This window comes from Antennarius striatus, chromosome 18, assembly GCF_040054535.1.
Source record: "Antennarius striatus isolate MH-2024 chromosome 18, ASM4005453v1, whole genome shotgun sequence".
Lineage (NCBI taxonomy): Eukaryota > Metazoa > Chordata > Actinopteri > Lophiiformes > Antennariidae > Antennarius > Antennarius striatus.
In genome coordinates, this window is record NC_090793.1 from 9858089 (window position 1) to 9869599 (window position 11511).

The 11511-nt window shown below is 38.0% G+C and overlaps 1 protein-coding gene across 1 annotated transcript; it reads left to right on the forward strand.

Moving 5' to 3' along the window:
* Window positions 1-253: 253 nt before the first annotated feature.
* sec62 (SEC62 homolog, preprotein translocation factor) lies at window positions 254-11164 on the forward strand. Its single transcript, XM_068340353.1, has 8 exons — window positions 254-312; window positions 3145-3253; window positions 3592-3697; window positions 6015-6222; window positions 6538-6624; window positions 6699-6759; window positions 6875-6994; window positions 8292-11164. The coding sequence occupies exons 1-8, from the start codon at window positions 277-279 to the stop codon at window positions 8840-8842; spliced, it is 1278 nt and encodes a 425-aa protein (XP_068196454.1). The 5' UTR covers window positions 254-276; the 3' UTR covers window positions 8843-11164.
* The last annotated feature ends 347 nt before the right edge of the window (window positions 11165-11511 follow it).

The following is an 11511-nucleotide window of genomic DNA, read 5'->3' on the forward strand; positions in this document are numbered from 1 at the left end:
AGGCATACTGTACTTAGCCTTCAAATTCAACATTATAAAGTATGTTGTAAATGTGGGTCTTTTTGTAAATAAAAGCTTGACGAATATCCTCAAAAGTACCGTAATAACGATTTATGCACTCAGATTTGGTTCAAACTTCCCAAAAGACTCAAACTCCTTCCCCCGAGAACCACAGAATCTCGCGATATTTCCTCCAAACTCGTCGCACGGTTCCACAGAATCTCGCGATATTTCCTCCAAACGCGTCGCACGGTTCCCGAGCTGAGTTGGAGGATCATGGCGGAGCGCAGGAGACACAAGAAACGAATCCAGGTAACATCTTTCACTTCACCCAAATAATTTCTAATATAAATTGACAAGTAAGCAGCAGTCCTGTGGTGCTTATTAATGATGTGTTGTTTGATTTTTTACAAATGTCAGTACTCTGGTGGGGGACCATTTACAGATCTATGATCCCAGATAATGGCTAACGATAGCTAGCATTAGCGGGTTAGCAAAAACAGATGTTATTATTTGTATTTTCATTTCCGACCTAGTTACATTCACCAAATGAAGTAGTCACACACTGCTCTACGCTTCAAAACTCAGTTATGACTACTTGTCAACGAACTGTCTCGCCAGTCCGCCGTTTTTATCACGATCGTACTGGTTTAAAACATTTGCAGTATATACTGTAAGATGCGTCCGCGTTCGACGTGTTTACACTCATGTCGTGAGGCAGCTGTGTTCCTCTGTCACACTACGATGTTCTCTGTCCAGATGTCAGTAAAAACCTTCTTCTCAGAAAGACAGAGGACTGACTTTAGTAAAGCAACAGCTTTCAGACTGGTTACAGGTTTTGTGGGAAAACAAGCTCACTCAAGCCTCTAAAAACAACCTTAAAACAACCTGAAGGCCTCTATGTGATGGACCAGTTTCCTTACATCACGTATGTACTGTTATCTCTATGTTTGGACTGCAGCTACAAAGATCACCACTCTACGTTACACAACACACCTGATTATCAACATTGTGTTTAACAGCTTTCCAGGATTAAAATGTGTTAGATATCCTTCCAACACTTATCTGGATATACATTTCAAACCAATATTTATTTCCATTAAAAATGAAATACTTTTGAAATTAAAAATGTACTGTATAGTTCTGTACAGTGTGCTGATGACATACTGATATTGGCAGGTTGAGTGAGAGCAGATTGAGATTATGGATGGTGAGATGATGCTCAATCAGAACCAGTGTTACACATTTTTGAAGTACTTTATTGACAATCAGATTTTTTTTTTTTTTAAAGATGCATGATGGTTAGGTCCATCATCGATGCATCCTTAACCAGTCCTTGCGTGGGTTACTGATAGTCAGTGTTTGCATACTGTGGAAGTTATCCTGATAGCTGTTCCTCCTTCTGTGTGAGGAAAGAGTAGTTGAGCATCTTTTACAGGCCAGGTTCAGATCATGTAGATGGTTACCAGAGGCCTTTGGTAGAAGGAGCTTTATGTAACAAATGCCGATGCCTGCATCTTTGAACATACTGTAGTTCGGTTTTGAAGGCCTCATCTTCATTAAGCTGCCCTTATATTCAGCTAAGCTTGATAAGGCAAAACTGAGGCTTTGGTGTGCTGACGCTCTAATGCTGTATCTTGACTTTGAGGTAGTTCTGCTGTAGGAAACTGCCATGTTGTGAGAAGGTAGAGCTTTCGAATATTGATATAGATTAGGAGTGCTCACTTTTTTTTTTTAGCATGGGAGGTACTTAAAAATTAAATAACATACAAAAATGAAAACCATAAATTTATTAATAATGTTAAGAATTCTTTATATGTAACTTGATATTGCACAGCACAACACAAATGTCTTTTTGTGCATCTCCACCTTTGAATCCAGGTTCTCCAGTTTTTCTAATCATGCTGCTGAAGCTTTGAGGAGAGATGCTGCATCTTTATTTTGAAAGCATTAATTATTTTTTTTAATTAATGGAGTCAGCTCTTTCAAAGAATGCTTATTTTAATATATCTCCATCTTGGAAGGAAAACTTGTTGGATGACGTGACTCAGCCAGAACGATGCTTCAATGGTGGCTTTCACTTTTGAAGTTGGCTGCAAAAAAAATGACTGCTGTCCAGAAAACTGGCTTTTAGTTACTTTACCTTTCCCTTTGTCGGTTCACTTTTCAGCCGTAAGTCAGTTTTGTAGTTTCTAAGAACAGTCCGAAAACACTGCTCTACATTTCCCTTCATGGGTACAGTATAATATCAACTGAGGCAAACACATTTCAAATATGTCATAATAAAAAAAGGTCCTCTTCCCACTCACTATGAAAGTGGTAAGTGTTTGTTTTCATATTTGGTCCAGGTCCTCCACTCATTTCTTTGCTTTTTCCGAAGTTTAAGAAAAAAAAAGCAAGGGCTAAAAATTGTAGGTAACTTGCGAGCTTGTTAGTGTTAGCTGTCTTAATGTGGCCGTCCATAAACTGTTGATAGAAATCAGCAGGTCTCTTTTTTTCATCATGCAGCACAAATATGTTGTAAATTTTTCCTATTGAGTGTAACTGGTTGTAATAAATAGTCTGTTGTTATCTTTAACAATATTGATGAATGTTACGTTCATCCTTTTATATCATATTAATATCTTAGTTTTGTGTAAAGTAACTTGGAATTAGATGCGTTTTTTGTGCTCTGATTTATTTGAAATGAAATACTATGCAATTTCCGCCGGGATTAATAAAGTATCTATCTATCTATCTATCTATCTATCTATCTATCTATCTATCTATCTATCTATCTATCTATCTATCTATCTATCTATCTATCTATCTATCTATCTATCTATCTATCTATCTATCTATCTATCTATCTATCTATCTATCTATCTATCTATCTATCTATCAATCAATCAATCAAAGCCAGGCTTCTGGCTGATTGATTCCTTTAACTTGTGATTCTTTTTCATGTGCTGCTGTAGTTGTATTTAAATGGGGTTATGTTGAAGTTCCAAGATACTAAAAGTCAGTGAGAGATGATATCAAAGTGTTAATAAAGTTTGTTGGGTGTTTAAGATTCACTGTTGGTTGTATTCTAGGAGTTCAATGCCAGAATGTACCTAAAATTGTTTTTATACGTATGTAAATTTGTTCATCTGTATTATACAGGAGGTGAATGAGCCCACCAAGGAGGAGAAGGCAGTGGCCAAGTACCTCCGATTTAATTGTCCCACTAAATCCACCAACATGATGGGACACAGGGTCGACTATTTCATTGGTCAGTGCTCGGCTGTTAAGACAACAGTCAAAATATCTAGAATCTAGATACAAGTATGAATTAGGAAAGATGTCAAACACTGCCCCTTGTTTTCAAACAGATAATCTGCCCTGTTGTGTTTAAGTTCATCCATTGGAACCATGAAGTTAAGGCTGCTTTTTAGAAGACAGAATGTAATTTATGAATTGGACGCACAGTGACTTGTAAAAGAAATTAAAAATTAGAATAATTTCCATCTTTTAAGTTGTTTCAGTAAAAAACATGTTTACCAGAACGATTATGGCCTTGCTATTGTGTTCTCAATTGTCTGTGTGTGTATGTGTGTGTGTTGTCATTAGCATCCAAAGCAGTGGATTGTATGCTGGACTCCAAGTGGGCCAAGGCCAAGAAAGGAGAGGAGGCGTTGTTCACAACGAGAGAATCGGTGGTGGATTACTGCAACAGGTTAGTTATAAGAGGCACTGCCACACTTCTGATTCTGTAGATGATGAAACATTGTGTACGGGATTTTATTCCAAAGCAAAGTGATACAAGGACACGAAAAATTCTTTTCAAATTGAGTGATTATTGTTTCATAAGTTTGTATGATGTTTTTTATGACAACCAACTACAATACAGCAATGTCCAAGACCTGAGTGTCTTATATGACAGATATGCTGTCATATAAGATGATGTAAAACAACATATTCACATTCAATGAGATGGAAGCAATGTCTTGACTGAAAATTAATTTTCTAGATTTTAGAGCAGTGAATTTCAACTCTCAGCCCACAGGTCTTTTAACATTTCTTTCATTGTATCACATGCTTTTCAAATTTTATCCATATTTGTTTTTAACAAGTGTCAAAACTGTCCTTGCTTGGGCTTTTCTTTCCCCACGCAATAGCACATAATTATAAGAAATTCTTGTTTAGGTTGATGGTAGGCCTATAACTGTGGTGAGACCAGCGATGTTGTTTGGTCTAGAGACAGTGTCACTGAAGAAAAGACAGGAGACAGAGCTGGAGGTAGCAGAGATGAAGATGCTGAGGATCTCTTTGGGAGTGACCAGGAAGGATAGGATCAGGGATGAGTACATCAGAGGGACAGCACATGTTAGAGGTTTTGGAGATAAAGTCAGAGAGGCCAGACTGAGATGGTTTGGACATGTCCAGAGGAGAGATAGTGAATATATTGGTAGAAGGATGCTGAGTTTTGAACTGCCAGGCAGGAGGCCTAGAGGAAGACCAAAGAGGAGGTTTATGGATGTAATGAGGGAAGACATGAAGGTAGTTGGTGTGAGAGAAGAGGATTCAAAGGACAGGGCTAGATGGAGGAAATTGATTCGCTGTGGCGACCCCTGAAGGGAAAAGCCGAAAGGAAAAGAAGAAGGTAGGCCTATAACCCTAAATTCCAAACAGTTGAGCATTCATACTTAATACAAACACAAATGAAACATTTAATATTCCTGTGCCAGCCACAATGTAGAAGAGGGCCTGATTAGGCTTCAGGGTCATGGATAAGGGTGGATAGTATGAATTTGGGTACAGGGTTTAGTCTAATGCGAGTGGTCTATAAAACGTAGCATTAACACTCTATAGATCAAGATTTCACATGTCATGTCAAAATAACTCGGCAAGTATAAGACTTAGTGAACAGTTTGCTCTGATGTCAGACTTCATGTGACCTTTTTGGCTTCTTGTTGGTGCGTCATCTGTAGAGTTTCACCCTTTTATCCACATCTGTAAACTGAGCAGGATATGAATGCACAATGTATTTATGTGCACAGGGATGTTCACAACCTGACAAATCAGGTCAGGTTGAAAGTTAGTGCCTGCAATGAAGACTATATGCTACCTGCAAGACATCTGTCACAATCTTCTTGTTAGTTATTATTTATTTATTTTATTATGATGACGTCCCCCTGCAGGAGCTGAATGCTAGGGTTGGCTTAGTCTGGAAAGGCTCCGTCTCTTTTTGTTGAGGAACCAATTTTGGCCTGGTTCGGTTTCTGCCCCAAAGCATTAAGCGCTGAACATTGAACTGTCAATGTTTTGCTATTTGATGTTAACTATTAGTCTTTTAGTCTATTAACTATTGGTTAACTGAGACACCAAATGGAAATAAAACTGAGTAATCAAGCATGAAGTGGCAGAATTAAGATTTCAAAGCAGCATTGTTTTTTTGAAGAGCCTCTGACTTTTCAAGGTAGGACTCCTTGAAGCTCAAATGCTTTGTGTTGTGGTGACGCCTCAGATTATATTCTTTAGCGTAGCGAGTTTTGTTACAAATGAGGTACATTAGTACCGCATTTCTAAAAGGTGGTTCTACGAAAACATGCTCATTAATCAATTCTTTATTAAATCTGTGGTTTTCTGCGTCATATATTATCTCAAATGATAATATATTTCTTGGGATACAGTACTTTTATTATAATGTACTAAAGCATGAGGTTCACACGGTATCTGCCAAGATAAATTCTTACCCATGGGGATAATACGGTTGATTTAGTCCTCTTTTACAGGCATGAAAATGAAAGACAAATAAGGTGCTTTTAGCCTTGAAGGTTGAACTTCTGTCACATTTACTAACACAAGCCACAAATGTATGCTTTGAGGAATGAGAACTTTGCCTCTCATCTGAGATATTGCACACTGACAGAATCCTTTTACACTTTCCTTCATTCATTTTTGATACCTGCTTCACCTGCTGTCACGGGGTGCTGAAGCCTATAATTAAACTAAATCAGTTTGTGACATTCTCATCCCTCATTTTGCTGTAGACTACTAAAGAAGCAGTTCTTCCACCGGGCCCTCAAGGTGATGAAGAAAAAACCCGAGAAAGACACCAAGAAAGAAAAAGAGAAGGAGGATAAGAAAGACAAGGAAAAGGCTAAGACTGACAGCACCAAAGATGAAGAGAAAAAAGGGAAGAAGGAGAAAGAGAAGAAGAAGGAGTCTGATGTTTCAGAATCCAAGAAAGAGAAGAATGTAAGTGACCAGCTCTGTTTTCCTCTGTGATGACAAAACACTGCTTTGATCGACTTAACAAGGATATTACAGTTAACGGATCTTATGTTTCAATTTGTTTTTATTAAAAAAGTCCCCTTAAAAATACCAAAGTGATGGTATTGTTCTCCTCTAATTCTAAAAAAGAAAGCAAACTTCTAAACTCCTTAAGCAAAACTTCACTGCAATCATATGTAGGAGGCCATGATCCATCACTATAATCTACAAGTTACACTGTAACTCTGGAAAATGTTGTTTGTCAATACGTACTTTCTGTTTGAAATTTTCTCTGATTAGGATGACAGTCCTAAGAAGAAGAAAGAGGCAAAGAGGAAGTTTAAACTGGAGCCTCATGAAGATCAGCTGTTCCTCGATGGAAACGAGGTAAGGCCGGTGGATGATGAGCCCACAGAAGAGAACTGTTTTTGATCCTGAATTCCAAGTCTCTTTCCTCTTAGGTGTACGTATGGATTTATGATCCTGTCCACTTGAAGACCTTTGCCATGGGGCTGATACTCGGTGAGTCAGTGGGTAAAATTCATGCCTTTAATCAAACAAGGTATTTATTGATTGTTATCTGTTGCCAATGGTTACAAATTTTATTCATGTTCAAAATTGTGTTTGTGTGTTTCAGTCATTGCAGTGATAGCAGCTACATTGTTCCCACTTTGGCCGGCAGAAATGCGTGTTGGAGTTTATTACCTAAGTGTGGCAGCAGGCTGCTTTGTGGCCAGTATATTGCTTCTTGCTGTTGGTAGGTGCTTCATGAAAAAATACCTCAGTGAAATTATTCCTGTATTCCTTCGCTTATTCGTGCTTCAAGATGTGCGTCTTCACTACATTGTGATTTAAAAAAAAAAAAGAATATATATATATATATATATATATATATCATATATTGTACTCAATGAGATGTAAGTTTCTTCTCATCAAGGACAAGGGAGAGAGTGAGAGGCGAGGAGCAAGTGTCTCCCATGAGCTGTAGTCACATGATACCGTACGTGCGTGCTATTGGCTCATAGCATCTGTTTGTGCGCTGCATTCCGAGACTCACGGTTTCTGCAAGTTTACAAACGTGTTTTAAATAGTTTATAAGAGCGTGGGAAAAGGTAATGCAGTAATCCCTCGCTTATTCGCATTTAAAGATGCACGGTTTCAGTACATCTCAGATTTTTAGTAGGTAGTCAGGTGATACCGTACACGCATGCTATTGGCTGACAGATCCGGAAGTGCGTTGCATTCCGGGACTCACAGAACGCAGCACACCTCCGTGAGTCACAAAAGTGCTTTAAACAGTTTATACGAGTGTGGGAAAAGGTAATACAGATAGAAGGTGGTTTAATATCAGTATGGAGATATCAGTAATATCAGTTCATAAACGTTTAAATCATACGTAAATATTAAAATAGTTTGTTGATATAACACAGATTTTTGTTTTTCACGGGTGGTCCTGGAACGCATTAACCGTGAGTAATGAGGGATTACTGATAGTCAATGGGACTGCATTGTAGAGAGTTAAGATGTGATCCCAGTTTTCTAGCCTCCTCAAGCTTGAACACATGCTGGGGGAAAAAAAGCATGTTTGTTAAGTTGTTGGTTTCATAAAATTAGAAATATTTACTTTATGATTTTTACACTTTTAGCAAAAGTAAGTAAAGATAAAAAAAATTAGCAACTGTCCAGTACAACATCACCATCTTCTTGAGTGCCAAACGTCAATATGAAATTACCTCTTTGACTGTCAATAAAAACAACCCCCATAACTAAGGATGCATTGAAGATGCCTGTCAAACAAGTGGTAAATGGTAAAATGATTACTATAAATAATATATTATTGCTTTGTAATTACATACTATAAAAGAAGTCTATGGAATTGTTTATTTTTTTTGTTTAAAGAAATTATCTTTTAAGACAAGGCAAACCTGCCCAGTACCTTTCAAACAGAGGAATTGTAACAGTAGAGCAAAGTGTAAAGAAACAAGAATAGTTGAAAATTTGATGAAATTTGATTTGCTTGAAGTCTATCACATGGTTGTTGCTTCTCTCCTTAGCTCGCTGCATCCTCTTTTTGATCATATGGCTGGTGACGGGCGGGCGCCACCACTTCTGGTTCCTTCCTAACCTGACTGCAGATGTAGGATTCATCGACTCGTTCAGGCCCCTCTACACTCATGAGTACAAAGGACCTCGAGCCAGCAACAAGAAGGGCTCCGACAAAACAGAAGAGAAGAACAACTCCTCCAGCAAGGCTCAGAAGTCAGACAGTGATGAAAAGTCAGACAGTGAGAAGAAGGATGGTGATGAGGAGGATGACGATGAAGAGGAGGAGTGCAAAGCTTCAGAGGAGAATAGGGAAGCCGAGGGGGAAGGAACAGATCGCCAGTCAGACACAGACAGCGACCGCCGAGAGGATGAAGGCTCACAGCACAGCAATGGAAACGACTTTGAGATGATCACTAGGGAGGAGCTGGAGCAACACACAGAGGAGGAACACGAGGAAGAAGGAGAAGAAGAGGAGGAGGAGGAGGAGGAGGAGGAAAAGACACAGGAAAGGAAAGAAGGGAGTGAAAGTGAGACTAAACCCGAGACTGCTGACACATAAACCCTTCACAATTCCGTTGCTCTCCATGTTCTCTCACCCTGTCCTTCCCGCCATCTCCTGTGATCCTAGGACCTATCAATCTGGAGAGGCTTCATCTCTTGTTGTTGAGATCTTCTTCTAAATAGTATCAACAGACCAGTACCAGGAGAGAGACAGCAGTGAAAAGCTATGACAATGGTGAATGCAAATGTTTAACAAAAGTAAGCGTTATGGTGGATCAAATTCCTCCCACCAAAATATTATTTATGTTCAAACGGAAAACCTGCCTGAAGAAGTTGTCTACTACAATCCATTAGACCAACAGCAGCCCCAATAAGGGGTCTCCATTCCTTTTGTGTAGTTTAACCTCAAGATATTTTATTTGTCAGTCTCTCTAGTTGCATTTTGATGTGTTTTATGCACGGTCAAATCTTGGCCTTATATACAGGTGATGGAAAGAGGCTATCATACTAAGCTGACCAGTGCGAGAAGACGTGCCCACTTACCGTTAGTTTCTTATTTTTCTTTTTGTAGGTACGATCACAATTGTAAAGAAAACCAAAAAAGCCCCGGTTCTTTTCCATGTTTTTGGTTTTTATGAGACAGTGCTTGTTTCACATGCTGTTGAATGCCAGTGAATCTGATAGCTTTCTCAAGCAGTGCTTTAAGTAAAGTGACGAGTTGGTATGCATTGAAACCTGGACTGAACCAAATGGACCAAATTCTGTATTTTTCTTCTCAAAAGATAAACCTGATTTTGGCTGGTTTGAGTACTTGGAAAAACAGAAGCATGGCTCTTATGGTACTTGACATTTTCAGAAGAAAACACATTCTTTCATGTTTAATGTGGAGCCCATCTTTAAGAGTGAATATGTTCAACTAGGAAACAGCTGGCATACTTAATTTTTTTTTTTTTTTAAAGAAAGATTGCAGCATTTGTTGTACAACCAAATCTCTTAAGATGTTCACTGATCATGCATTTGCAAACAATCACATTCAGTAAATTCCAGTGCCAAATACAACTAATAATTATATGCATGCTCGTTTCATTTTGAAAGCCGAGTATGAAAGCAAGGGGTACTTTTGTTCATTTCTTCACTTTGTAACTTATCTCGTACTCCTCCAATGTTTCACATCTATCAACAAAATAAAGATAGAAAAAAGAGCAGCAGTGTGTTGTTAGTGTGCAGATTAAGTTTTTGGTCTCCAAGCAACCATTTTACAGATGTTTACTTGATTCCCATCTGAAAGTTCTGACTGGTCTCATTCAAGATGTCGTAAAACTAGTGAGTGAATTTCTTGAATCCAGCTCCACTGACCAGACGATCCTCATTTCCAGTCTGAGCCCAGTAACTGGTGGCTGAGATCCAAGCTTCATGTTATCTTACCTTCTCAATAGAAATGTCTTAGATACTCTTTAGGCATTAACGTGGATTATATTGAAGTATAACAAATAGAGTTGTGTCATTTATATATGGATTTTATTAATCTATCAAATATATGCTTACAGTCAAAAACCATAAAAGTTTTCCATCTCTTATTTTGTAGTAGAAGCATAATTTTTATTCTGCAGTGTTTTTACTGCACATTTTTTATACGATCAAGTACATGTCATTGGATGGTAAAATCTGAGATTAGACCCCAGTGGGAATTTGTTAGCATGTTTTTGGAATTTTACATTTGCCATCATAAAATCGGAATGGTGATCTGGTTGGTTGTGTGCTGCCATGTTGGTCTATCTTGCTGAAAGTGGCTAGTCATCAAAATAAGTATAAAACCAGTAGGATTGTGTATCACAGAATATCTGCTCTTGATAAAACAAAATTTAAATACATTTCTCACAGCCTTCTGTACTGCTGTCAGTTTGGTTTAATAGTCACCTATGAACTGTGTTAAAGCAGTTCATAATCTGAGTTTTACAGCGCTTTGACTTTCTGACCATGTTGTTTATTTTTTCTTGTTTTTTCCCAAAATTGACAAAGTGCATCTCTGTCCTCTTTGTCTTTCACTTTTAATATTTATGCAACCATTTCTCAATCAAGATTTAAGAGGACTTGCTATTGAATCTTGCACAGTTTCAGTCTGTTGTATGCTGTAGTATTATTTCTCTTAATGCTGCTTCTGATCATGCATTTATAAGTTCAAAAGTGAAATTGTCAAATATCTGTTCTGTCTGGTCAGAAAAAATGATTACATAATTGTCCACATTTGGAACACTGTCATTCTGAAGACGCTCATGCAATATTGGAGTATAATTTAATAAACTGGATGTCTTGAAATATATCATTGCAATAAAAATGTAGAAAGAATAAAAGTTGTGTCATATTTTCCTGTGCAAAATGACTCGAGCCTCTGACTTGTTCTGTTTTCTATTTTTGTCTGTATCCCTACTGTGGGTTCTGTAGATCCATATTTCTTACATGTATAATATTGTTATTGTCAGTGTTTGTGTGTTCGTCAGTCCGTCCCTTCGTCCAAGTATCTTCACAACCATTGCAAATAGATGGTTAGTATCAGTATTGGGAGGGTTCATAAACGTTTTAATTACCATAACTAACAAGATAAATAGTTCGTAGCTCTGTCACAGAATTCATTAACCGCGTGTGGTTCCTGGAACACATTAACTGTGAGGAACAACGGTAACAACTATACCTTCTTATCTACCCATCTCTGAAACCTGAAGAGATATA